This window comes from Scomber japonicus, chromosome 9 (assembly GCF_027409825.1).
Source record: "Scomber japonicus isolate fScoJap1 chromosome 9, fScoJap1.pri, whole genome shotgun sequence".
Classification (NCBI taxonomy): domain Eukaryota; kingdom Metazoa; phylum Chordata; class Actinopteri; order Scombriformes; family Scombridae; genus Scomber; species Scomber japonicus.
The window spans coordinates 28,010,497-28,038,395 of record NC_070586.1 but is presented as its reverse complement, the minus strand read 5'-3'; the positions used below and the strand labels follow the sequence as shown (position 1 = coordinate 28,038,395).

The 27,899-nt window shown below is 41.8% G+C and overlaps 2 protein-coding genes across 4 annotated transcripts; both read left to right on the top strand.

The window, feature by feature from the left end:
* Positions 1-3,484: 3,484 nt before the first annotated feature.
* Positions 3,485-11,314, top strand: zfand5a (zinc finger, AN1-type domain 5a). 3 transcript variants are annotated; one of them, XM_053325719.1, is made up of 6 exons: positions 3,485-3,717; positions 7,332-7,493; positions 8,184-8,286; positions 8,400-8,485; positions 9,020-9,148; positions 9,280-11,314. In XM_053325719.1, exons 2-6 carry the CDS (start codon positions 7,334-7,336, stop codon positions 9,426-9,428), a joined length of 627 nt encoding a protein of 208 aa, XP_053181694.1. In that variant the 5' UTR covers positions 3,485-3,717; positions 7,332-7,333; the 3' UTR covers positions 9,429-11,314. The 3 variants fall into 3 exon arrangements, with proteins under 3 accessions (XP_053181694.1, XP_053181693.1, XP_053181695.1); XM_053325718.1 differs by having other exon boundaries at positions 3,485-3,795; XM_053325720.1 differs by lacking the exon at positions 3,485-3,717 and adding an exon at positions 3,801-3,871.
* Positions 11,315-14,187: 2,873 nt separating this feature from the next.
* Positions 14,188-27,899, top strand: snrnp200 (small nuclear ribonucleoprotein 200 (U5)). The gene is made up of 44 exons (XM_053325703.1): positions 14,188-14,450; positions 14,640-14,803; positions 15,330-15,501; positions 15,610-15,802; positions 15,945-16,000; positions 16,127-16,225; positions 16,347-16,499; positions 16,599-16,698; positions 16,974-17,110; positions 17,206-17,283; positions 17,450-17,623; positions 17,727-17,864; positions 17,955-18,110; positions 18,977-19,147; positions 19,247-19,440; positions 19,550-19,673; positions 19,801-19,950; positions 20,038-20,280; positions 20,376-20,564; positions 20,650-20,847; positions 20,953-21,105; positions 21,206-21,286; positions 21,644-21,727; positions 22,077-22,183; positions 22,283-22,401; positions 22,485-22,639; positions 22,727-22,916; positions 23,109-23,282; positions 23,367-23,527; positions 23,616-23,843; positions 23,953-24,144; positions 24,265-24,443; positions 24,558-24,709; positions 24,804-24,912; positions 25,025-25,133; positions 25,242-25,431; positions 25,547-25,711; positions 25,849-25,970; positions 26,089-26,232; positions 26,328-26,504; positions 26,593-26,753; positions 26,877-26,958; positions 27,054-27,146; positions 27,245-27,899. The coding sequence occupies exons 1-44, from the start codon at positions 14,406-14,408 to the stop codon at positions 27,392-27,394; spliced, it is 6,411 nt and encodes a 2,136-aa protein (XP_053181678.1). The 5' UTR covers positions 14,188-14,405; the 3' UTR covers positions 27,395-27,899.

Genomic DNA, 27,899 nt, shown 5'->3' with positions numbered 1-27,899 from the left:
CCCACCAGATATCGTCAACACCGTCATTCGATTGCATCATGTGATTGCACTGTCACTTTATTCAGAGAATGATACACTGTTTGTAAATTGCATGCATATTAATGTTACTACCACAACGTGTGTTTGTGGAAAGCCTAGAAAGATAAGCAGAAGAGGACATACATCATGTGAATCAATTAGTGAAAAATACAAGCATGGATTATTTTCTATGTTTTCATTCCACAGCTTTATATGGAAGAACAAAAGCTAGAGAATGACTCAGATAATCACTGGCCATCTTGCAGCCACTCTATAGTGACTCATGTTCTCACCAGCTGCTTTATAGTTTTTCAGAGAGCTGGTGGTTATCAGGCAAATATTCTCTCAGCATCAACACTGATTAGATTTGACAACTCAATGTTATCAGTTTTGCTCAACCTCTGAAATTTTTGTGACCTGACAGACAAAACTTTGACTGAAATTTGTGAAACTTTTTTTTTCATATTTGAGATGTTAATGTGGATTTTCTTTTTCTTTCACTTTCTTCTGAACTTTTGAACATACCATAAGTAGAATAATAGAATAAATAAATAGGAGGCAAAATATGTAAATAAAAAATGTGAGACTTGATGAACAAAAGGGTTAAAGGTTAAGTTAGTTAGTGACAAAACATTATTTAAAGGAGACATATTGGCATTAAAGTAATACAATGCATATTCAGTGTGTAAGATACAGTAAATCAAATACATTTTCAGTTGACCTTCTTTTTAAGTTTCCTTTGTTTCAGGCACAAACAACTTATCTTCTGCCATTTGCATGCACTGCATGAAGGCTATGGTGACACCAGTGTTGTCTTTGTAAACATGTGTGTGGGTAGGGTTAGTAGGAGAAAGAATAAATTAGACTATACTCCCATCAGAAAGTTAGGGGAAGATTTCAGCAATAGCACCTACTTTTACTTTCCCTGGTAAAATCTTGTACCAGTTTCACTTGAGTACCGGTTCGAGCTAGAACAAACAGATGGCATGCTGACTTCCAGACTGTACTAACTCTGAGTTTCCACGAATCCACTCACTGATACATGACAACATGTTCCCTCAAATGCAGATACAAACACAGGCAAGCAGCCTCCCCAAAGTGTTGTTTTCTGCTCTGCATGGCCTGATCCCCATAGTGCCTGGGGATAAGGGTGACGTTCTACTGACAAGGTGGGGGAATACGTTAGGACTTGTTAGACCTGCAGGGCAAACTGTACAGCTCACATGACACACTGTGAGTGAATAGGAGGAACGTGTTTGCACGTTTCACACAAACATGACCAGTCGATGATATGCTGTAGTGGATATTGGCATTAAAAAGAGGGGGTTAAAGTAACAATCTGATGAAGAAAAAGAGCCCACAAGATTTGTTGAATGTTAAAATTTAACTGACTGTTATAATATTCATTATCATGCTCTGGCTTGACATGAAATATGCTTCCCACCAGGGCCATAGCCAATTTTATATCCTAATTTTACATTTAAAATAATATGTAATTGTCTAAATGTGAATGGAAAGCCTGTCCCACAATGTCAGTAGTGTAATTCTGGTGAAGAAATATCTTTTTTTTTCTTTACCCTTTATTTCAGCTTACTTTTTTGACCTACTTTTTGTCCACGTGTAGGATTCTTGACTCTAAAAATATCTGAATCAGGTTTAAAACCTCAGCATGTTTATTGCGTTTGTAAATGTGAAATAAGAACTCCTCCTTTGGTTGCTTAAAACCTCTAAATTCCCAGAAACCATACTCGGGACATGACCTCAGGATCATCAGTGGTAGCTACAGCTGTTCACCAACTGAACAGATGTAAGCTACATCCTGAAAATATCCTGATGTCTTCGAGCAACTTGGATCTTATCTTTTGTAACCTCCCAGAAAACATGTTTACATTCTCAACGCCAACACAAGGGTGTGTGTGTGTGTGTGTGTGTGTGTGTGTGTGTGTGTATGTGTATGCTCTTGTAGGTTGATCTTTGTGTAGACCAATGTGAGTGTTAGACCTTTGGATTATAAGGACATTTTTCCAGAGTTCATATCCATTTTACATTTCCAAAAAAATTTTGGCCAGTCCTCACTTTAAGAGGGCTTAGAGTCTGAGAGTTAAAGCCTAGTTTCACAGTTAAGGTTAATTAGAGGCTTCTTTTAGGGTTGGGTTGAGGTGCGGCAATCAGTTGTGATGGTTAGAGTTAGAGGCCAGGGGGTAATGAATGCATTATGTTAATGAGAGTCATCACAACGGGTAGGTGGATCAAATACTGATACCAAGTCTATTTTATATAGAATCAATAGGATCGATACCAAAACAATGTATTATGGTCATGTGTTGTAACATGCATGTGATAATAATTAACAGACAATAATAAGAAGTAATGCCTAATTTGGCAAAATGGTAAAGTAAACGTATTTTAGAACATTCAACATAAAAGTTATGACATACCCGAACCCTATATGGTAGTTTGTTAGCAACTTTTAATAACAAAAAAGTATCAGTATCAGTGTTGGTGATTCTGGCCCTAGTATGATTTGTATTGGATCAAAATCAAATTTTGTGGTACCACTGATCCACCTCTACTGCTTGGCTCTCCCAGAAAACATGTTTACACTCTCAGTGTCAACACAACAAGTGTGTGTGTGTGTGTGTGCGTGCGTGTATGTGTGTGTCTGTGTGTCTGTATATGTGTGTGTGTGTGTGTGTGTGTGTGTATGGGTGGGCTGACTACTGTCATCCATAGCTCACAGGCTTGTATATCATCTTTCTAGTTATAAATCTACTTGTCTTTCTGGCTGCCAGGAGGGGTGAGGCTGTTTTACCAACAAAACAAAACCCTCCCTCAAACAGACAGGATCTCGTGTAAAGAGGCATCATCATTATTGGCATAGTATGTTTACACATGCAAATAATAGATTCCGGTTTAGTGTCTCTTAACAAAATAACGATAGAACAATCTTCAGAAATATACACAGGGAATTACTATAAACAGGTGAAATAGTTTCTGAGAACTGTAAACAGGATACAAATAGGCTAGTGCAAAGAAATGAACAGTGAAAGGAGTGCTGAGATAAACATTGAAAGGTTAAAAAAAGTTACTTTATATACACAGAGTAGGTGGTTATGTACAGTATATACAACCTGTAAACTTGATGAATATGTCAAATTGTAGGTACAGTGGGTATTGTTAGTGCTTAATAACCCTTTATTTTTCCTTTCAGCCATGTCAGCACCATTACTCATGTATGCAATAATTTAGGTAGATTACTCAATAAAAAGATTCGTGTCCTTGTAGGATGACGCGTCCATGTGTAATAACACAAGCCTGGCTACGCGCAGGCGCAGATCTCGCAGCACTGTACATAGAGCTCCGGGGGCTCCGCCAGCAGCCAATAGGAACGCGTCCTTTGGCCCGTGACGTCACCCGCCACTCCTCTTACTAAAGAAGGAAACAAACATCCATCCAGAAGAAACGGGAGACGGAGAGAGAGAGAGAGAAAGAGAGGTAGGAGGGTGAGAGGAAGGGAGAGTTTAAACCCACCTAAACCAGTCTGACACGGAGGACAACGCCAAATAAAACACGAGAAAAGGACGTTTTCAGGACCTGGAAAAAAAAACCCAAACCCTCCTCGACCTTTTTCTGCTGCCAAGACAGTCAAACGGCCACTTTTTCTGTCGTCTCGCGAGAAACTTCATCGATTTCTAGCAGGTGATGATCTTGGATTATTGTTTTTTTTCTTCTTCTTTTTCTTAACAACAAGGATGAAAAAGAGCTCATCCTGTCGAGGTAAACAACCAAAGAGATAGGGTGTTTAACTAAGCTGACGGTCGGTCATGGCGACCTTTAACGGTGGATTGAAAAGGTCAGGTGATGGGTTTTTATGTGTGGTAAACAAGCCCCCTTTCTCTCTCTCTCTCTCTCTCTCGCTCTCTCTCTCTCCTTTTGCTGGTTGGAAGTTGTCAACATTTACAACAGCACCATCATGTCCTCCTCCTGGGTGGAAATATCACAAGCCCTTGAACGTGACTTCGTCTGGTTGAGGGAAAACAAGGGAGGGAGCTAGCTATAGTGCTGGTTACTGTCTCTTGTTTTTCTATTTGCTTCGAGCTGGGGGATGGGGCACCTAAAGCCAGCTAATTCCTGTCTAGAAATAGAAAAATCACCAGCCAGAATAGGAAAGTACAGCGAGAGAGTAGCTGTGAAATCACCAAAGAGAATTTGGCTAAATATTAAATATATGTATAACAAGCTTTTAGCCCCAAGTATTTGCAGTAGTTTGTGCTGTGAAGAGAAATTGAGGTTTGCTCGGTGTTAGGAGCTGTGTGGCACCACCAAGTCGTTAATAAGTACTAAATGTGATTATATAAGCGATTACTGTTCACATTATTTACGATGAAAACACGAAGAAAATGGAGTTATTATTTCAAATGTTGTGAGAAAAGGGGAGCTACTAAACAGGAAGCAGAGAGATTGCAGACAAAGGAAGAAAGAAGAAACAAAGGGAGCCAGAGAGCACACTGTCTAGACTGGTGGATAATTCACAAAATCACCTGAGCTGTTGCTTTCTTGTCGGTCTCAAATTATATATTTTTTTCTTATTTTATATATAAGCGAATAATTCAGTGCTTGTGACAAAAGCAACAGTGGGCTTTTTCCTTTCCGTCCTTCAGTGTGACTCAGTAGTTTTCAGCTCAGCAGGGCCTGAAATATGAGCTCAGCTTGCGGCTGACACAGGAGCACGGTCTTCCTCTTTTGTTGGCTTCAAATAATCACATGTTTTTCACACTGGGTTCAATTGTTTCACTGCTTAGAGACGAAACAGCACAATTTCGAGTCAGACCAGTTTTCACGTTACTGCTGTAAGTGGGTTTTGTGTGTGTGTGTGTGTGTATGTGTGTGTGTGTGAAAGGAAGTTGGTGGTGGATGATTGTGGATGGTAATCTGTCCTGTGCTGGAAACCCCCTGACTTGCCCTGTCTGTCTGATGTGTTTTACAATACCCAGCAAATTGTGAACGGGTTATTAAAAAAAAAAAAATCTGTCATCGGTGTAACAACCAGTTATCTCAGACACACATACCTCATGTGATCAGTCATATTTCAGCATGAGTTCCTTCACTCATGAAACATTTAAAGCCTCTCCAGTGTGCTGTGAATTCACGTCAGGTTGAAAGGAGGGCAGATTTAAACATGGGTAACCTGAGTTTACCTTCTACGTTATTATCCCTGTCTTTGTAAAGGTTCGGTTAACATGCCTGTTGTGTGTGTGTGTGTGTGTGTGTGTATGTGTGTGTGTGTGTGTGACAGCTGGGACCAAATGTGACAGCTGAGCTACATTGTCCATTGTTCCTTTGTGTCACAAAGTCAACTGTCATCTGTTTGCAGATATGAAGCTTGTCTTGTTCCCTGGTTCTATCTTTCATGTTGTTTTTATGTTGTCAGATGATTTAGTCTATGTTTTAAATAGATATCCTTCCTCTGGAGCCGTGTTTTGCTCAGTAAAAGAAGACGTGTAGTTGAGTAGCTCTGCAAACCAGATCTGTCCTTTTTTCTGAATTCCTTTTGTTGAGCTAGAAGGTAGCTACAGACCTCTTGCTCTATGCTCCTGGTATTTTCAGCAGTCAGCAGCTGAACACGTGACGCCAAGGGAGAGAAGGTCTTTGTGGGGCTTTTCCAAGGAAACCCTTTGTTGCCACAGCGGTGATAGCATGCAGGGGTAGAGGAGAAGAGGAAGAAAGGGGGGGGGGGGGTTTATGGGAGGGTAGTCTCAAGATTTAATGGCACTTGTTAGTCTGTTGGGGAGGTCAGGGTACCTCCAGTGAACTGACAAGACATTCAGAAACAACTGCCAGCCTCTCCTGGAACATTCAGCTTGCCTGTCCTGTTTGTGTCCGTGACCAGAATACAGACGAGCTTCACACCAACGCAAGCAGGCAGCTGCCATGTTGCAGCACAACAGGGCCAAAGGTTGTTTACAAGGAAAACGTGATACTGTGGCTGTGTACATTAGTTGTTCCTGACTGTCTTTATCTTTTTTTGTTTTTCTTTTTGTGTGTGTGTGTGTGTGTGTGTGTGTGTGTGTGTGTGTGTGTGTGTGTGTGTGTGTGTGTGTGTGTGTGTGTCTTGATATCAGTTGATCAGATGATTTGTAAAACAGTCAGGGCAGAACCTGCAGACAGGATGTCTCTTACCCAGCTAATCTTGGCCTTCCTGTCTATCTGTCTGTCTGTTCATTCATCAAGGTGTTTTTGAAGTGTTGCCTCAAAGGCAGAGTCTCAAATTACACAACTTCCTGCTGTATTGCAGAGCTACAACGTCATAGGGCCGCACGTTTTGCCAAGCGACGCACAAAACACGCTTGTTTTCGTCGCGTGCGGTGAGAAGTGACTCGGGATGTTTCAAAATGCCTCGTGTGGTAAGACTCACGGGGAGGCAAATTGCGGGGGTTAGGGTTACTGAAAGTGTCGGCATAGTTTGTTCCTCTTAAATATTGCGCGTCTTTTACTTGGAAAAGTGTATGGTGTATGGTTTTGGCTGCTGTTATTGCTCTTCTGTGGCTGAGGCACTGTTTGTGAGTCAGAGCTCCTTTCCTAGAAGGAAGAAGTGAATATCCTGATGAGGGAGTGTGACGTATCGAGTAGAGTCATTCATACTCATGTAATAATCATGACACAGAATGATGACACATGGATTATAGTAAAATGTAAGGGTTAACTGGAGGTCTGCTGTGATATCATAATTTACCTTTTAGTAATATCGAAATAACTATGACTAATAACTAATTAGTCATGAACAAGGGAAAGGTACAAATTTCCTAAAGCTGTATACAGACATGAAATTGAGAAATTGTTTGTGAAATGTTTGGGAGTGCTGTACCAACTGTTCTCAAAACTGTGTGAAGGGTTTAAAGGGGGTGGACAGAGGGGGGGGACACAACAGTGAACAAAGCTGTGGGACCAAACAGAGTCCAGCTTCTGCCAAGGTGCTGAACAGAACACAGCGAGTGTTGTTTGTTCTCTGGACTTCCTGTTGAGAAGCATTCTCGTTCATTACTGTATTCAGACAAAAGGGCAAGTCAAAACAGACGCGCCCGCTGCTTGGAAATTTTCATAATATGACTCTCCTGTTATCTGTCTGCCTCGTTGGTACTGCAACAAGTTTCTATGGGGCTAGAGTCCCTCGCAGGGAAATGTTTCCTTTGATGGGAAACTGTTTAGCATTCAGTTGTATTTCATATGGAGGTGTGTATGCGCAGGAGAACACACTCTCTCTTGCTGTCGATCAGTCTAATCATTCTCACTCTCTCTCTCTCTCATTCTGTCAGCAATGGCCCAAGAGACGAACCAGAGCCCGGTGCCCATGCTGTGTGCCACAGGCTGCGGTTTCTATGGCAACCCAAGAACCAATGGTATGTGCTCCGTATGCTATAAGGAACACCTTACACGGCAGCAGAGCAGCGACCGGATGAGCCCCCTCAGCCCTATGGGTAAGTCAGCTCATATAAATACACATAAAAGAGACAAATAATGAATTCTGATGATTGCAGTCCAAACTAAGTTCAGAAGCCAGCAGGAGTTTATCATATATTTGTCAACATATATATATTTACATATATATATTTACAGCCAAAGATAAGGAGGAAGTCAAGGAAGTGTAGGCAATGTTTTGAAATTCAACTAGTTCTAGGCCAGTCAGTGTATTTCTCTAGCTCTCCTCCCCCTGCCCTCCCGCTCTGTTTTTCCACTCTGTGTAATGAAAGACAGCTGTTTTCTTCATGGCTGTGTTCAAGGTTCGGGGGGGGATTCACTCCCTGAGACATTTCTGAGGTCAAACATCGAAGTTTCTCTCACAGTTTGACATTAGCAACCTGTTGGAACTTGTTTTTCAAGAGAGACAAACACGTTATAAAAGAGGAGGGAGACTCTGTGGAACAGAGGAAATGGCCTGACACTTTCACATTTTTGAGTGTAATAAAGACATTTGAAATGATTAGTCTGTGCTAGATGACATCAGTTTGTTATATCTTAATTTAAAGGTCCATACAGTGTTATTTCAAAGAGAGTTTAGTGTTCTATGTAGTTTTTTCTCAACATTGTGAATATTTGGAGCTCTGTATTGATTTGAAATGTGATTGTTTATTGTTTTGTCTCATGAAGTGCACTCTGTTCTCATCCAGGCTCAGCTACTAGTCCTACCTCAGAGGCCTCAGCCATCCAGAGACTAGAAGCCAGTCTAGCCAAGGTTGATGCCTCCCCTGTCTCTTCAGCAGACATGTCTAGGTCAGTACAGACTGTGCATGTTCCAGGTAGCTGGAGTTTTCTTTTAAATGGGAAAACGTGTGAACATTGGATGGCTGCTCATCCCTGTTTCTCCCTTTTATTTAAACCTTCAGAACTGTTCAAGGATCTCTTCCTGTGACTCAACAAATGACAGAGATGAGCATTTCGAGAGAGGACAAGCCAGAACCCCTAGAGCCTGGTAAGACACACACACACACACACACACATAAACACTCTTGTAGAAACAGACAGACTGGCAGGCATTTGACACACATCAGGTGACCGCTCACATACAGACTCCTTAAGGCAAACGTTGCCTTGTAGGACCCACTGTAGCCACAGTTTATTTTTGATGCTCCATCGCATACCTTAGACCCAACTGTTGGTTTTACTTACTGCCTCCGAGAAAGAGAGGCTGCCTAAAAATAAACCTGTTTTAAAAATACCTCTACACCAGAGGGCATTCTCAGATTTGATGCTGCCTGCCAGAAGCTTTCTCAGAGTAGTGCACTATTTTCTGGAGAGAACAAGAGACAGTGCATGTACTCATTACTATCTATGTAATATAGAGGGAAGTTTGAGCCAAACGTGCACCATTTTTAGATGGCAGCATTTGCATGTCTTATAGAACTGTGAAAAAAATCATTAATCATCTGCTTTTGCAAATTGCAGAAACCAGATTATGGGAAAATGAACCCTTGCATCTCTAATTAGTTTCCTCCTTTATCTACAGTTGTAAGCCAGCCTGCTGCTTCTAGCCCCACTCCTGTAGCTTCATCTAGCTGTGACGAAAACAAGGGTGATACTCCCAAGCCTAAGAAAAATAGATGCTTCATGTGCCGCAAGAGGGTGGGCCTTACAGGTGAGTACTGAACCAATGCTGTCACTGATTCTCAGTTGGCTGTACATTTAATAGATGGAATGAAGAAGATTCTGTTTTACCACCTGTCTTGTATAATTTCAAGCTTTGACCCTTGGCCTTTGTGCTTCCAGGATTCGACTGTCGCTGTGGAAACCTGTTCTGCGGCATCCACCGGTACTCCGACAAGCACAACTGTCCCTATGACTACAAGGCCGAGGCTGCCGCCAAGATCCGTAAAGAGAACCCCGTGGTGGTGGCTGACAAGATCCAGAGAATATAGATTTTTGACATAACAGCAGCAGTGGCGGCATCGATGACAACACCTTTTGAAAAAGACTGGAGTATGAGTGTGAACCTTTTGAAATGAGCACTGGCATGAGTGGCTAAGTGAGAATTGAAAGGACTTGATTTACAAAAATTACAACCTCAAGAAAGTAATGGGAAAAAAGAAGAAAAAAAAAGAAAAGGTCCTGTCGGAGGGAGCTGCATGAATGATCACTTTTCTCCTTTTTTTTTTTTTTTTTTGGATTAATTCATTAGTTTGTTTTATCCTATTTTCTGTGGTGTGACTTTGCCGCTGTTCAGTCCTCTTTTTTTTAAGAAAATGTATTGTCTTATTAAGAGCAGCCCAGAGTAACTGTCCAGAATATGCTGCGCTCCTCTCACCCAAACCAGGCGCCATTTTGTGCCAAACTGTAGACAGCCATTTTACCTGTCATGTGTCAGACACCGGCAGGTCTTTGAAAGCATTCAAACTACACAGTAAAAGTCCACACAAGTTGTGTCCCTCAACCTTTGAACTTCTTGTTCTATGCTCTGTTTGGTACAAGAGTCGGTCAATGTTTGGAGAACCGCACAACTGTCCCCCACTGTGCACAAGGGGCTTTGTTACTTTGTCTCTGTCTTTCCTAGCTTTACCTACCTCACAGCTGCTGTGTTAAGCTTTGTTGTCTTCCCTTTTACTTGTTTTTTTTTCCATCAGCTTCAACCCCAGCAAAGCAATGGGCTATCTCTGTAGTCCGCCTCAGTGACCCTCTGATCAGCATATCTATGTTGACTGATCGGTTTGATTGTGATGAGGCTTTTTCCATTAATGTTGGAGGTATGATGCTAGACAGGGACAAACAAAATTACTCCACATTTCACTGAATCTAAACACTTGCAATAGACATAATGGATAAAGGAGTTCCCGGACTGGTCTGAGCTCAGATTGTAACCACAGACGCCTGGTGGATATATGGCCTAGGAGGAAGGATGGCACCCCTCCCTGGCAGGTCTGATAGGTGAATTTAGTCTACAGTATTGTAGGGACATGAATGAATGGGATAAATGCATGAATTACTCTTCATCTGCAGTAGTAGTGTTTCAGAAATATTTGGCATCACTCAACTAGGATTTCAGACATTTTACTTGCTGAGAGACAATTATCTGTTATGTTTTATTAGCTTTTTTTTCTCTTCCATTGATATTGTACTGGTGTTAGCGCATGTATTCAGTGCATTTGTGGAATTAGGGTATGTGAACCATGATTTTCTTTTTTTAAAATGCGCTAACAACGTTCATGTGAGCACAGAGTGTGTGAGTGTATGCGTGAGTGAGTGTGTGTGTGTGTGTGTGAGTGAGTGGGTGTGTTGTTCCCCAACCCTTTCGTCTGTGGAGCTACCCGGTTTATCAGCACATGTTTACAGAACTACAGGAGCATGCCAGAGCTAGATTTATGAAAAATAATAGATACCAAGATTAGGTGTAACTTCTCATCTGTCTAACAGCTGTTGGTCTGTGCGTCTGCTATAGAGCACCGTAGAGAAGTGTGTGTGTGTGTGTGTGTGTGTGTGTGTGTGTGTGTGTGTATTTGTGCGCGTGCATGTGCACATACCTGTGCAAAGTGTGTTTTCATGGCTGCCTGACACATTGAAGCCCACGTATGTTTGTGACTTGTGTTAACCCATCCCCCTTTTCTCCCCTGTAAGGATGTGTTTTTCATTTAAAAGACAACTGTATGTATCCGTTTGAGTTTTTCCTTTCTGATTCTTAGTTATATGCAAATTTGTACAAAAAATGAAAAAACAACAAACTGTGTTGATATTTATGTATTACATATAATCTTGCTATCCAGCATTACGACAGAATAGTATCATGTAAATAAAACTGTACAGAGAGACATTACTAAGCCTCCTTGTGTGTTGACTTATTGCAGTTCACCTTTTTCCTCACAGTTTTGATGGAGTTTGTTCCACTTCATTTCAACAGCTTGTTTACATCACTGTCACACTCCACTGTGCAGATAAACCTGTCAGGGCAGAAGGGCAACTTTAAATGGAGTCAAAACTTCTTGGAAAAGTATCATAAATGCTAACGTCATATTTTTAGAATCAGGTCACTTGTACTATATTGAGTAGTGAATCTGATGAGACTGTTGTTTTGATGAAGTTTGTGATGAGTCAGTACAGAATATAAGTGACCATCCCAGTGCTAATTTCAGTCAGTACAAGAATAGTGTAACAACCACGTCAAGAGTTCCAGCATTAACCTGTAATACCTTATCTTGGCTAACCTTGCTACGTTAGCATGTCATGTTAACGTAGAAACTGGCGGCACAGACTGTAACCACTCTTGACCAAACCTTGTCTAGGACACACAGGAAGTATTAGTCCCTGGACTCGGGAAGAAATGGATCTTGTTCCACTCTATCTAGGCTAAAGTCATAAATTCAGGACTCTCACTGCATGTTTCAGAGACAATGTGTTTTCTCACACTCCTGTTGGTAGCTCTGAGGCAGAGTGTGTTCACAGATGGTGTCATGGCAACAGCTGCTCAGACAGCTGAGGTGTGCTCATGTGGTGCTCCTGTGACATTGAGCTACAGAGATCACATTTTCTGGACACAAGTCTGGAGTACAATGGAGGCGAATTAGATAAGAAACCCTCTGATTCAAGGTGTTAAAAGTCCAAAATTTGTTCCTAAATCCAGTCAGTGTGACAGATGAAAGGAGGATCAACTCACTCCAAATATGACCTGGTACAACTGAGGGTGACCTGAATCACTTTCACGTGTGTTTGCAAAAGGGTTTGATAGACACTCCAGTGCCACTAATCCTGCCCTCCACAAAACACACACACACACACACACACACACACACACATACTTTAAACTGTAATTTGTTTCACTGATGTGCGTGTGGCTGTCTGTGTCACTCACTCTCTCCGTCTCTGTCTGCCATTAAGTGTGATTGAGGTTAGAAAGTCGGCTCAGTAAATGTAAGACATCAGAAATAGAAACAGCTGATGTTACTGCCAGATGTAAAAAGAGGCTGAAAGTAATGTGGGGCCACAAACAATTTATATAAACACACTCTTCTATCTAAAAAAAAAAAAGAAGTCACACCCACAGTAAGTGAATCCCCCTTGTCTACTTGCTTTAATGTGCTCTTGTGTTTTATTTTTTAATTTTTTTTATTCATATGCACAATAATAAAACAAACATTATATTTTATAATACAAAGGCAAATAACTGTGCAGGAGAGGAAAAGAAGCCCAAGGAGCTTATATAAAATCCTCTACTTTCAAAACATATCAACCAAATAAGAAGAGAGAAAAAGAGAAAGAAGCAGAAAGGGGCAAGAGACAAAGAAAATACACAAACACGCAACAAAGAGAAAAGAAGACAACAGCAACATCACAGGCTCATGTCAAGTAAATTAGGCATGAGTATGATTTTGTTTGGAGGGAAGATATTTCATTAAGTAACAACAACAACTAATGTATGACAGTATTTCAAACACATATGTATAAAAAGTCATTTGTTCCATAAATATAACTTTAAAAATGTACTCATATTAATGTAGAATGCTTTCACATACATTTATAGATCACATGCATATAGTGAATATTCGCAGATGATGCATAAACCCCCCCCCCCCCCCCCCCCCCACACACACACGTGAAACATACATTACATCTTTAGACACTCATGCATACTGACATAAATAAACCAGAGAGAACTGCAGTGTGTTAAAAGTGAGGTTTAACAAGGCATTAAGAAATGTCCCACAAATGTAAGTAACAGATGAAAGCCACTGTATTGATGGAGGCTGTATAATGTATGTCAGGCCTATAAGAGCCTTGTCCAGCTGATTTAAAAGGCAAGATGTGTCCAAGACTCCGTAAATCAACTAATTAAGATTAACTTTTGTGATAGTTTAAAAGGCGTCTGTTGTAGTCACTTAGAAACAATATTATAAATGATTTTGGTGGTATAAATATAGGTAATCGCTTTGGAAAGATGTTTGTTGTATATATCTGTAGTCATTACATATCTGACTCCACATTTTATTAATTATTTTGTATATCATACAAGCATCATAAATATCATGAGTATAAGGCAGATGCAGAATTTTCTTTTATTATAAACTTGTCATTTAATACTTTCAAAACCAATGGAAATTTAAAAAAAGTAAAATCATGTGTTTAAGTCTGTTGTAATATAGACTCTCACATTAAGACTGAATACTTGAATTAAGAATTCAAATGATCAAATATTTATCTTTTTTATTTACTATTATATATGATTACTCACACTACATTTTTTTAAAAATGTTTTAAAAAGAGAATCATATTTATTGTGTAAGTATTATTACACATACAAGCTATCTGACTCTGGTTTAGTGGCTCTCAATGCACAAAATAACACGACAATCAGATATAGAATGACTATGTATAGGCGAAACGATAGTCATAGTCGATGTCTGTGAAGTGTCAACAGGATACAAATAGTGCAAAGAAGTGAGGAAGGCACATAGCAATTTAAAGCATTTACAGCTTGATCAGATAGTAGTGAGTAAGTAAACAGAGGTGTGATAATTGCTAAGTATTTTTAGAAAGTGTACGTGTTTGTGTTGTTCTTGAGAAACCAAGATATTAAATACATTACAACGTTAAGTGAATCTAGGCGATTGAAAGCAGCCTGCAGGGGGCGCTGCTCTCTGACCTTTGATACCGGAAACGGAAACAGTGGCTTGTTGTGCGCTGGCTCGTGTTAGCGGCGCCTTTGTAACGTTTGTGAAACGCATTATATTGCATAAAACTTGGGACATTTTCACAACAAATCAATGAGACAAATCTAAATCCTGCGCCGACGCTCTCTGCGTCTCTTTAAGAAGACACTGTGAGGAAAACTGTGTTGATGTTTAGAGTTAACCGACTGCTTCACGTTGATTGAAAAGTGCTTTAGCTAAAAGCTAAAAGACAAAACTCGCACCATGGCGGATGTTACTGCTCGTAGCCTGCAGTATGAGTACAAAGCGGTGAGTATGTTTGTAGAAAAACATGTGGCCTCTAATGTAGAGGCAGTTTTAACGCGTTAACATCGTCAAAATAACAGTATGTTTGTAGTTTACTGGTGTTAGTCCGTGCTATGGTTAGCCACGCAGCTAACTAGCACTTAGCCTAGCTGGTTTGCTGACTGCTCGACTTGTGTCTGATATGAAATGTAGAACTCCAACTTGGTGCTGCAAGCTGATCGCTCTCTGATCGACCGCACACGGAGAGATGAGCCCACGGGAGAGGTGCTGTCTCTGGTGGGGAAGCTGGAGGGGACCAAGATGGGTGACAAAGCTCAAAGGACCAAACCACAGAAGCTTGAGGAGAGACGAGACAAGTCAGTTCTGTCACAACATAACTGTTGACTGTGTAGCCAGATGAGGCTTTTCTGATTATACTGTTACTATCAAGTGTTTGAAGGTTGCTGGGATTTGATATTTGTGGTTTTAGAGCTGATTGCTACATATATTGTATGTTCTTACTTACTTCAAATGCAACATCAAAAGGAAATCAATAAGATAACATAAGCTTTATTACAATATAATACTGCTTGCTAAACAGTGAGTGCTATTTTCCATCTGACACAAAATTCTCTCCAGTACATGATGACTTGAACCAAGAAAGCACTTAAGGGACAATGTGTACTTTATTTGTATTATGACTCAACAAAAACAACTTAGGTCAGAAACTAGGTTGACACACAATTCTTTGTCCACTACAAGCCCTTTGACATCAAACAATGTATATTGGCTGGTAGTAAATGGATTAAAACATTAAATGTTTGATCCTTTAACTATCTCTATCCTGAGTGCATTGAATGACATTTAACTTAATTCTTTTTTCATTTCTTTCTGTTTACATAGGAGAAGAAAAAGAGATGAGGATAGACACGATATCAACAAAATGAAAGGCTTTACACTTTTGTCAGAAGGTATCGATGAGATGGTGGGTATTGTGTATAAACCCAAAACCAAAGAAACCAGAGAAACCTACGAAGTGTTGCTCAGCTTCATCCATGCTGCTCTGGGAGATCAGGTCAGTGAATGCTACAGCAGCTGCTTTTATTTCAATCTCAGCTTGTGTTTTTGTTCAGAAACCAACACCTGAAATTATCATTGACTTGGTTGTTGTGTCTTCCTGCAGCCACGTGATATCCTGTGCGGAGCTGCTGATGAAGTCTTAGCAGTGCTGAAGAACGATAAAATGAGGGACAAGGAAAGGCGGCGTGAAGTAGAGCAGCTTCTTGGACCCGCTGACGACACACGTTACCATGTGTTGGTCAATCTTGGCAAGAAGATCACAGATTATGGCGGAGACAAAGATTTACAGAATATGGGTAAGTACACAGAAATGTTTATCAAAGGTTTGTTGATGAATAAGTAATCATTTGTATTTATTTGCTCACAGAAATTCTATGAATTTCAGTCAGTTTTTCATGCAAATATTCCTGAGATTGTAAATTCATCTTTCCATCATAGATGACAACATCGATGAAACGTATGGTGTGAACGTCCAATTTGAATCCGATGAAGAGGTACGTTTTTCCTTCAAAATCTTAAGTAACTCCATATTTGCGGCTCTAAAACAAAAGTATGCTGAAATTTTTTGGACAAATAGGCGATTTACAGATTGTTGTTTTTTTTCTCTCCTTGTTATTAAGGAGGGTGATGAAGACCAGTTTGGTGAGGTGCGAGATGAACACTCAGATGAAGACAGTGAAGGCGAGGAGGCAGATGTGGGCTGCGCTCTTTCAGCCAACGTAAGTGCAACATCTTTGTCAATATGTGACCCAAATTAAATCAGTAAATTAACAAATCTTAATGAATCTTTTTAGTTTTACTGCACTAAAAAAAAAGCTAATAAATTCCTCCTTTATTCAGCTCGGTGCCACCGGTGACGTGATGACAGTGAAGAAGAAGGATCTACATCCTCGAGATATCGATGCCTTTTGGCTCCAGCGTCAGCTCAGCCGTTTCTACGATGATGCCATTGTCTCCCAAAAGAAAGCAGATGAAGTCTTAGAAATCCTTAAGGTCTGTTTGTCACCTTGTTTGTTGTGAACATTTCGTTTCAAACCTGATTCTTAGGTATTTTTCAGACGAGCTGAGCCCTTGTTTCTCTGCTTTCCTCAGACTGCCAGTGATGATAGAGAGTGTGAGAACCAGCTGGTGTTGCTTCTCGGCTTCAACACCTTTGACTTCATTAAAATCCTCCGCCAGCATCGTCGCATGAGTAAGTCACACGTTTCCATGTGGTCACCAGGAAAACTATTAATAAAAACCCAGATTTAAACCAGAACAGAAACATGGACATGCAAGAACATAAAACACAATACAACAACCTATAAACAAAGCGTTGTGCATAAAACTGAAGATCAGAAAGTAGTAACATACAGATATAGTAGATATGTTTTACATTTTTACTAAAATACTAGATACATTCACTGACATAGTTTCACATTATTGTATGTCGCACTGTTTGCAGCTAACTCACTTTCTAATACACAGTTCAGTATTGTACCATGCTGGCAAGCGCTCAGAGTGAGGCAGAAAAGGAGCGCATCATCGGGAAAATGGAGTCTGATCAGGAACTGTCAAAGATTCTTTACCAGCTGCAAGAGACAGAGAAGGAGGATATCATTCGGGTAAGACCCATCGTTCATAAAACTTATACAAGCACTTTGCCTTAAAGGATCTTTTAGTTTAGTCAGTCACGTCTGTTATTTTTTGTGTTTTTTAGGAGGAGCGATCGCGCAGGGAGAGGGTGAGGAAGTCCCGTGTCGATGATTTGGAAGCAATGGACATTGAACATGGAGAGGTAACTAATGTTATAGTATTCAGTTGTTAGCATTTGTGGTGTATTTAACTATTAGCAAACCAACGATTGCTACATTGGTGGTAATTAAATTGCGTAGATGCCCCTACCACTGGTGTGCAGTGCTCTAAAGATAATGTTTACACTATGCATCCTTGTTGCCCTACAGTCAGTTGCCCCTCGACAGTTGCTAGACCTTGAGGACCTGGCATTCACCCAGGGCAGCCACTTCATGGCTAACAAGAGATGTCAGCTGCCAGATGGATCTTTTCGCAAACAGCGTAAAGGATATGAAGAAGTCCATGTGCCAGCCCTAAAACCAAAACCCTTTGCTGATGATGAGGTTTGTTGGTCCCATTGCTGAAAACCTTTTAAGCACCCAGCTTTACAGCAGCGGTGGATTCAGGTCTTTGTGTCCTAAATGAAGCATATTATTTTGTCTTCAGGTGCTTGTTGCTATCGAGAAGCTGCCCAAGTATGCACAGGCTGGATTTGAAGGATTCAAAACCCTGAACCGCATTCAGAGCAAGCTGTTTAAGACCACCATGGAGACAGATGAGAACCTGCTTGTGTGTGCCCCCACGGTAAGCAGACTGTTAAAACCCATCAACATTATAACAGTTTCTCACAAGTCTGTTTTCGCCTATAAAATTGCCATTGCTTTGTGTTTGCAGGGAGCTGGTAAGACCAATGTAGCCCTGATGGCAATGCTGAGGGAAATTGGAAAGCACATAAATCTGGATGGAACCATCAATGTGGACGACTTCAAAATCATCTACATTGCACCCATGCGCTCACTAGTACAGGAGATGGTGGGAAGCTTTAGTAAGGTGAGCCTCGTCTCCGACCTCCAGAGCTTTGTGTACGAAATGTTAGGGGTATCAAGATTCTCCAAATCCACCATTTGATTTCATTTGATTTGACTTTTGATTTTAAGGTCATGATTTGATTTGATCTAAACTTTGTAAAGGTCGATGGATCATTGGTTTTATTTTTTTTAGTTCTTTTAGAAGAGAAGCTACACGGTATTAAGAGTGATATAACCGCCATATTTTTTGTGGGTCACATTTAGAATATAATAACGATAACTTATTTCACCAGTAAAGTGGGAACAAACTGTCAAACAAAAAAAAGAAAAAGAAGAGCCACTAGATGGCAGAAGGGAACCTTACAACAACGGCCTGACTAAACACAAACAAGTGTTGCTGTTTGTAGATGGTACCTGGACACTTGTCTCACAGCTGACTGTACATAGAAACTGTGTTATTTGTTCAGCTTGGAGGATGACTTCTTTCAGTGAAAATTAGGTTGTAGCTTGTTGTTTGCTACAGTAGGAAAGAGGTGTTTTGCTTATGAGTTAAATAAGTTTGAATCTTAAAATATATCTCCACCTTTGCCAGAGTGTGTAGCACAGCCTACAAACTAGTTTTTTCTGTCAACGATCGTTTTTTGTGAACACAACTCGTGGGAAAATGGCAAAAATGTTGCCAAAGCGGTGGCTTCAGGGATGCAGGTGGATTTTCTACTTCTGTTTTTCTCCATCATCTCTGACTCGAGCAGTGTATCAGAGTAATGCAGCTGCAAGCTATTAGTGTGCTATGTCGTGTCGTTATGTCATTTAAAAGGAAAATCCCATCTTGTACTGAGTGAAGGAATGAAGTGATTTTTAAGTGATTTACTTTCTCTCTTCTCTCAGCGTTTGGCGAGTTACGGCATCGTCGTCTCTGAGCTGACAGGAGACCACCAGCTCTGCAAAGAGGAGATCAATGCCACTCAGATTATTGTCTGCACCCCAGAGAAATGGGACATCATCACACGTAAAGGTGGAGAGCGTACCTACACCCAGCTAGTGCGCCTCATTATCATTGTAAGTGTTGAAGAAGGCTTCTGTCATAAAGGATGTTTCAGTTTAAATGCATTTGATTTGACAGGAAATTAATAAGGATAACAAAATTGTGTTGTTCAGGATGAGATCCACCTGCTGCACGATGACCGTGGGCCCGTGTTGGAGTCTCTAGTGGCAAGAACCATCCGCAACGTGGAGCTGACCCAGGAGGATGTGCGTCTGCTTGGCCTCAGCGCCACACTGCCCAACTACGAGGACGTAGCCACCTGCCTGCGTGTTGATCCTGCCAAAGGACTCTTCTACTTTGACAACAGGTACGTGCTGGTTGTGTTTAGACTAAACGGATTAATATGTTTTGTTAAGTCATTTTTTGGAGATCTTGCAGTGGGCCTCTTAACAACTACATTCGTTTTAAACATGCAGTTTCCGCCCAGTCCCCTTGGAGCAGACTTATGTTGGTATCACAGAGAAGAAAGCCATCAAACGTTTCCAGATCATGAATGAAATCGTCTATGAAAAGATCATGGAGCATGCTGGGAAGAACCAGGTATGTTTTGTCGGACTTGCTATAAAGTAGACACTCAGACTTACTGCATACGTGATTTCCTCACACTACCAACTGAACCTCAATATACTGATTTACAGCTGGATGACTTTCCTTTGTCTTCCAACAGGTGCTGGTATTTGTCCACTCCAGGAAAGAGACAGGAAAGACGGCCAGGGCCATAAGAGACATGTGTTTGGAGAAGGACACACTGGGTCTTTTCCTTAGAGAGGGTTCAGCATCCACTGAAGTGTTGAGAACTGAGGCAGAGCAGTGCAAGGTGAGCTAACGTCAGCAACATGAAATTACACTTAATATAAGATGATGTTGATCCCAATAGATTTGAAACCTGAACTTTCTTATCCAGAACCTCGAGCTGAAGGATTTGCTGCCTTATGGTTTTGCAATCCACCACGCCGGTATGACCAGAGTGGACCGTACACTGGTGGAGGATCTGTTTGCTGACCGACACATCCAGGTTCTGGTGTCCACCGCTACGCTGGCTTGGGGTGTCAATCTGCCGGCACACACTGTCATCATCAAAGGAACCCAGGTGTACAGCCCTGAGAAAGGCAGATGGACTGAACTCGGAGCCCTGGACATTTTGCAGGTCAGTGTGCACAGACTAAGTTGCAGCAAAATGTGCTTTTTATCTTTCACCAACAGTAAAGGCTGGATTGATTGATTGATTGTGTCTAATTTCAGATGCTTGGTCGAGCTGGCCGTCCTCAGTATGACACCAAGGGAGAAGGAATCCTGATCACATCCCACGGAGAGCTGCAGTACTATCTGTCCCTGCTCAACCAGCAGCTGCCCATAGAGAGCCAGATGGTGGGCAAGCTCGCTGACATGCTCAACGCTGAGATAGTGCTGGGAAATGTGCAGACTGTGAAGGTTAGTGATGGCGTGTCCAGAATGATAGATGGATTAAATGCTCCAGTCCTTCGTTCTGTCTTTAACTTCACATTTGTTGTGTCAGGATGCAGTAAACTGGCTCGGCTACACCTACCTGTATGTGCGCATGCTGCGGAACCCCACCCTGTATGGAGTCTCTCATGACGACAGGAGCTCCGACCCCCTGCTGGAGAGACGCAGGACGGATCTAGTGCACACAGCCGCCAACGTCCTGGACAAGAACAGCCTGGTCAAATATGACAAGAGGACCGGCAGCTTCCAGGTACGTCTATCAGCTGAGTGTGTGTTTTCTGTAATTACATGACCTTTTTAAATGAGTTGGATGTCTTCATTTTTATTGGTTGACATTTGTGTCTCTTATTTTAAGGTTACAGACCTGGGCCGCATTGCCAGTCACTTCTACATCACTCACGACTCCATTCAAACTTACAACCAGCTGCTGAAACCAACTCTCAGTGAGATCGAGCTCTTCCGAGTCTTTTCACTTTCTTCAGAGTTCAGGAACATCACAGTGAGAGAGGTATGGTCGTCTGCAGACAGTTGTCGTCAATTTACAATCCTCAACAAAACACAATCAAACATGTTGAATTTAAATACTGATGTACGGCTTTGACTTTTAGGAGGAGAAGTTGGAGCTTCAGAAGCTGCTTGAAAGAGTTCCTATTCCAGTGAAGGAAAGCATCGAGGAGCCTAGCGCTAAGGTATCTATCATAATCAATTATAAGAGTATAAACATGGAGTTATGTTGCATTTGTACAGATACGTTAGCAACCCAAATAAGCATTTCTAGTGCTTAAGACATTGTGATTGATTTTATATTAACTCTGTAAACCGTCTTTTTACAGCAGTCTCTAGAAAAGTTAATATTCCCCTGATCAATATAAAGCTTTAATTTAATTGTATTGACACATTTTGGTCATTGCTTGCTGTTTGTTTCTTCTGGTAGGCAGATTACATACAAGTACAAGTACATACAAGTTATTTGACTGTTTTTCATTAGTATCATTAATTAAATCACCTCAAAAATTCATCCTGTGTATTGTGTCTTACTATTTCAGATCAATGTGCTGCTCCAGGCGTACATCTCTCAACTCAAACTGGAAGGCTTTGCTCTGATGGCAGACATGGTGTATGTTACACAGGTACTATACAACCTTCTCTTAACATTGTTTTGATTCACTTTTAGGTATTTATTTTTCTCAGAGTTGCCTTTTTTCAATTGTTTTTCAAAAGGGTTTGAATTTATTTAAATAAATGAAAACACAGAGTTCTGTGTCTGATATGACGCAAAGAATCTTCTATGTTACATAAAGTATGTTTAGCATCAGACTGAAAATGTAAATGCAAACTTCCATAAATACATTTGTCCATTTTAGGCAATGAAAAACATTTTCAAAGAAAACAAAAAAACTCGAAAGTCAGTTTTATATAAAAATGTTATTAAAACGAAGTTGTCATAAAGTTAAACTGAACTCTCTTTTTATTTTTCAGAGTGCTGGAAGGCTGATGCGGGCCATATTTGAGATTGTCCTAAACAGAGGCTGGGCTCAGCTCACAGACAAGACCATGAATCTCTGCAAGATGATTGACAAGAGAATGTAAGTTTGCCAATGTTTTCTTTTCAAAATGCAAACAAGAAGGAGTTGTGTTTTGTTGGTGATGACAGGCTGCTGATACTCTGTCTCCACTGTCCACAGGTGGCAGTCGATGTCTCCACTGCGACAGTTCAAGAAGCTGCCAGAGGAAGTGATCAAGAAGATTGAGAAGAAAAACTTCCCCTTTGAGCGTCTCTATGACCTCAACCATAATGAGATTGGTGAGTTTCCTTCCTCCCACATACTCAGTAAATTCCCTCAACAGCCTGAAAAGAGATTAAAAGTTATCTTTGTCATACTTCAGGTGAGCTGATCCGAATGCCAAAAATGGGGAAAACCATCCACAAATATGTCCACCAATTCCCCAAACTGGACCTGGCAGTCCACCTGCAGCCCATCACCCGCTCCACACTGAAAGTGGAGCTCACCATCACTCCTGACTTCCAGTGGGACGACAAGGTCAGTGATGAATTAACAGCTCACGATGTGCTGCAGCATAACTGTTAGTTTCATAGAGTGCTGACATGCTCTCATGTGCCTCTACAGATCCATGGATCATCTGAGGCTTTCTGGATCCTGGTGGAGGATGTGGACAGCGAGGTCATCCTCCACCACGAGTACTTCCTGCTCAAAGCCAAGTACGCTCAGGACGAGCACCTTGTGACTTTCTTTGTCCCCGTGTTCGAACCTCTGCCACCGCAGTACTTCATCCGTGTGGTGTCAGACCGCTGGCTCTGTAAGTAACTTGACTTAAAGGCAGGATGTGTAAGATTTGCAGATTACTTTTGCTTAAATCTATGCATAGTTTTTTTTTGGAAAATCCTACACATTCTGCCTTTAGGTGTGGTTTATAAATTCCACATGTTTCTGTATGGAAGAGTTTCACATGACTTCTTTTATTTATGTTTTTCTGTTTGTGTCTTTGCAGCCTGCGAGACTCAGCTTCCAGTAAGCTTCCGTCACCTGATCCTTCCAGAGAAGTACCCCCCACCCACTGAGCTGCTGGATCTGCAGCCACTGCCTGTCACCGCTCTCAGGAACTCTGCCTTTGAGGTCCTCTACCAGAACAAGTTCCCCTTCTTCAACCCCATTCAGACACAAGGTACAAAATACAATCAGTTCATCAAAGGACAGCTCTATTTCATGTTGCCATTGTGACTTATGTTAATCATCTGTGTCCCTCTAGTGTTCAATGCGGTGTACAACAGTGATGATAACGTGTTTGTGGGAGCTCCCACCGGCAGTGGAAAGACAATCTGTGCTGAGTTTGCCATCCTGAGGATGCTGCTGCACAACGCAGAAGGCCGCTGTGTCTACATCACTCCCATGGAAGCACTGGCTGAACAGGTACGACACAATCCGCCAGTTAGAGGTGTGTTTATCTAAACTAGCATTGTGTGTGTAATTTCCATCTTTAAATTCTTGTGTTTGTCAGGTGTTTGTTGACTGGCACCAGAAGTTCCAGGATGTCCTGAACAAGAAGGTGGTTCTGCTGACAGGAGAGACTAGCACAGATCTGAAGCTGTTGGGAAAAGGAGACATTATTGTCAGTACCCCCGACAAATGGGACATCCTGTCTCGTCGCTGGAAACAGAGGAAGAACGTCCAGAACGTCAGTCTTTTCATTGTGGATGAGACACACCTGATCGGTGGAGAAAACGGAGTAAGTGCTGTGTTTTCTGTTTCAGTGATTCAGCAAGTCGTGCAGATTAGGTGTGATAGTCATTTGTAGAGCGTGTATCGTGTTAATGTGATTTGTCTCTTGTCATTAGCCCGTGTTGGAGGTCATCTGCTCAAGGATGAGGTACATCTCCTCTCAGATTGAGCGCCCCATCCGCATTGTGGCCCTCAGCTCATCTCTGTCTAACGCCAAAGACGTCGCCCACTGGCTGGGCTGCAGCACCACGGCCACATTCAACTTCCACCCCAATGTCAGGCCCGTGCCTCTGGAGCTGCACATCCAGGTCTGTAAACCACGTGCTTGTCAACAAAAAAAAATAGACATTCATCACTTATAAAAATGTAAATATGTCACTAACACAAACTTGCAAACACCATATTGATCCTCTCCGTGTTCCGTTTAGGGTTTCAATGTGAGTCACACTCAGACTCGCCTGCTATCCATGGCAAAGCCAGTTTATCACGCCATCATGAAGCACTCCCCCTCCAAACCAGCCGTGGTGTTTGTCCCATCCCGCAGACAAACTCGCCTCACAGCCATCGACATCCTCACGTTCTGTGCTGCTGATGTTGTCCCTCAGAGGTGAGTCACAACACAGAAATCAGACCTGTAGATGAGGAATAGACTTTGATAGGGCTATAATCTCGTTTACTCCTTGACACCATGGAGCAAAACTAAATGTTTGTCTTCCCGTAGGTTCTTGCATTGCACCGAGAAAGACCTTGCTCCATTCTTGGATAAAATAAACGATGCAACCCTGAAAGAGACTCTGGCCAATGGTGTGGGTTACCTGCATGAGGGCCTGTCTGCAACTGAACGCAAAATCGTGGAGCAGCTCTTCAACTCAGGTAAGACACACCGCTGCTTGGCACTTTCAGCTTAATGGTCTCTGTAGGTCTCAGATTAAACATCTAATTTTGGCATCTTGTGTCTTTTTTCCAGGTGCCGTTCAGGTGGTGGTGTCCTCTCGGTCACTCTGCTGGGGCATCAATATCTCAGCACACCTCGTCATCGTCATGGACACCCAGTACTACAACGGCAAAATCCATGCGTAAGGCTACCACTAGTTTCATACACTCTGTTCTCCGAAGGTTTAATGTAACTCATTTTGTTGTATACTAATTTTCTTGGTGACATTCTCCTGTTCTCCCTCTTTCTTTCAGTTATGTGGACTATCCCATATACGATGTCCTCCAGATGGTGGGCAAGGCAAACAGACCTATGCTAGATGACGAGGGACGCTGTGTCATCATGTGTCAGGGCTCCAAAAAGGTAAAAGGGACCTCTTTTCCTCCTCTCTTCTTTTGTTCTTTCTGTGTTGTTCAGTTTACAAAGAAGTAATGAAAGACAGTAAAACCAATCTTTCTCTTATCTTGATAGGACTTCTTCAAGAAGTTCCTGTACGAGCCACTGCCAGTGGAGTCTCACTTGGACCACTGTCTCCATGACCACTTCAATGCTGAGATTGTCACCAAGACGGTAGAGAACAAGCAGGACGCTGTGGACTACCTGACATGGACATTCCTGTACCGCCGTATGACCCAGAACCCCAACTACTATAACCTGCAAGGTGAGCCTCAGTCTGTTTGATATGGGGAAGAACTTGTTGCTGCCTGTTGAGTGAATGTAGATTGAACCAAATATTAGGAACTTTAAAATGTTGTGTTGTGTGTTTACGTCTTCAGGCATGTCCCATCGTCACCTGTCAGACCACTTGTCTGAGCTGGTGGAACATACATTACATGACTTGGAGCAGTCCAAGTGCATCAGCATAGAGGACGAGATGGATGTTGCGCCGCTCAACTTGGGCATGATAGCCGCCTACTACTACATCAACTACACCACCATCGGTTTGTGCCCAAATATCTATCCTCACTGAAATACAGTTCTCATGGGCTGGTGATCATGCATGTCATAGATCATTCCAGCATGAAATCATATGTTGAGTTAAAAAATAACAGAGTTGGTTTCTGGTTTGGTTTGGCAGAGTTGTTCAGCATGTCCCTGAACGCCAAGACAAAGATCCGTGGGTTAATTGAGATCATCTCCAATGCTGCTGAGTACAAGAACATTCCCATCAGACATCATGAGGATGCACTTCTCCGACAGGTAATTGCAAAGTGCTAACAAAAACACAAAGAAATCAACCATCTTACCACTATACTTTCAAGTTCATATAGTCTTTAATAAAATGTTGCTAACATCTTTACTAATTCTTGGTTTTCAGCTGGCACAGAAAGTGCCTCACAAACTGAACAACCCCAAGTTCAACGACCCCCACGTGAAGACAAACCTCCTGCTGCAGGCCCACCTCTCCAGGATGCAGCTGAGTGCCGAGCTGCAGTCGGACACAGAGGAGATCTTGAGCAAGGTTTGGATGGAACAGAGGAATAAACTTTACCTCAAGACATTTCTAGATTAGATTCCAGTGTGTATAACGAACTAATGTTTCTGTTGTTCTGTTAGGCGATCCGTCTGATCCAGGCCTGCGTCGACGTCCTCTCCAGCAACGGCTGGCTGAGTCCTGCGCTGGCAGCCATGGAGCTGGCACAGATGGTCACCCAGGCCATGTGGTCCAAGGATTCATACCTCAAACAGCTGCCCTTCTTTACCTCAGAGCACATCAAGCGATGCACAGACAAGGTATCTTAAGTGTTTCCTCATTAAGCTGAATGTGCTGTTTGTGTTAAGCTGTGTTACATAAAACTGATTGTCTTAATCATTTCATCAGGGTGTGGAGAGCATCTTCGACATCATGGAGATGGAGGACGAGGACAGAACTGGTTTGCTGCAGCTCTCAGACGCTCAGATGGCCGACGTGGCTCGCTTCTGTAACCGCTATCCCAACATCGAGCTGTCGTATGAAGTGGCAGAAAAAGAAAACATCAAGAGGTACGCTGAGTGAACGCTTCTGTCAACAGCACTGACTCAATGAAGGAATATATTATTAATATTCCTTCAAACGCAGATTGGGTAGGATGCTAATGTTACTGTTGTATCCATGTTTATTCACAGTGGTAGTCCAGTCCTGGTTCAGGTTCAGCTAGAGCGAGAAGAGGAGGTGACCGGGCCGGTCATCGCACCTCTCTTCCCCCAGGTAAATACCAAGTGATTTTTCATTTTTGTTTTCATTTCTGTACTTTTTTTTTCTCCATTAAATTCTAATGACTCATTTTTTAATAATTGTTCCAGAAACGCGAGGAGGGCTGGTGGGTGGTGATAGGAGATCCCAAATCTAACAGCCTCATCTCTATCAAGAGGCTGACTCTTCAGCAGAAAGCAAAGGTCAGTGAGTCGCCCACCTCATGCGTAGTCTGTGGCTAAAACTCCCAGAGGGCTCATTTTCATCATTTTTTTATTTATCTCCCCCCCCCCCCCCTTAGGTCAAGCTGGACTTTGTTGCACCAGCGATGGGCGTTCATAACTACACTCTGTACTTCATGAGCGACGCATACATGGGTTGTGACCAGGAGTACAAGTTCAGCGCGGACGTGAAGGAGGCTGACAGCGAGGGAGACAGTGACTCAGACTGAGCAGTAACTTTATCATGACAGCTTTCTGTTTATTTGATATTGAGGGGGATCAGTACGTGTTTTTGTTTGTTTTTACTGTAGATATTCATCCTGATTTACATCCTATTTCTTTGTTTTCAAGCAAGTCATCATCATTGTGTGTGTGGGAAACCCCTTTTTAACCGTTTAGATCACCTGAATGATGTACACCAGTCCAGAGTGAAAGTGTACAGGATCTGTTTTGAGTTTATGTAACCAGACATGTATCTGAGATACATGGTGAAGTCTTCACTGTTGTCATCAGGAAATGTCATAGAGGCCTTGATCTGGTTTGTGAGTGTATCACCTGACATTTTGTACTTTGATCTTGTCCGTTTTTAGGTCTCACTGAAATTTGATGAACCATAAAACATGTTTTGGGTTGGTTTGTCCCCTAAAGTTAAACTTAAGAGTGCTACACTCATATTCCAGATTGGGTCTTGAAGTACTGAAGAGAACTGTCCAGTTGTATCTTTGGACTCAAATT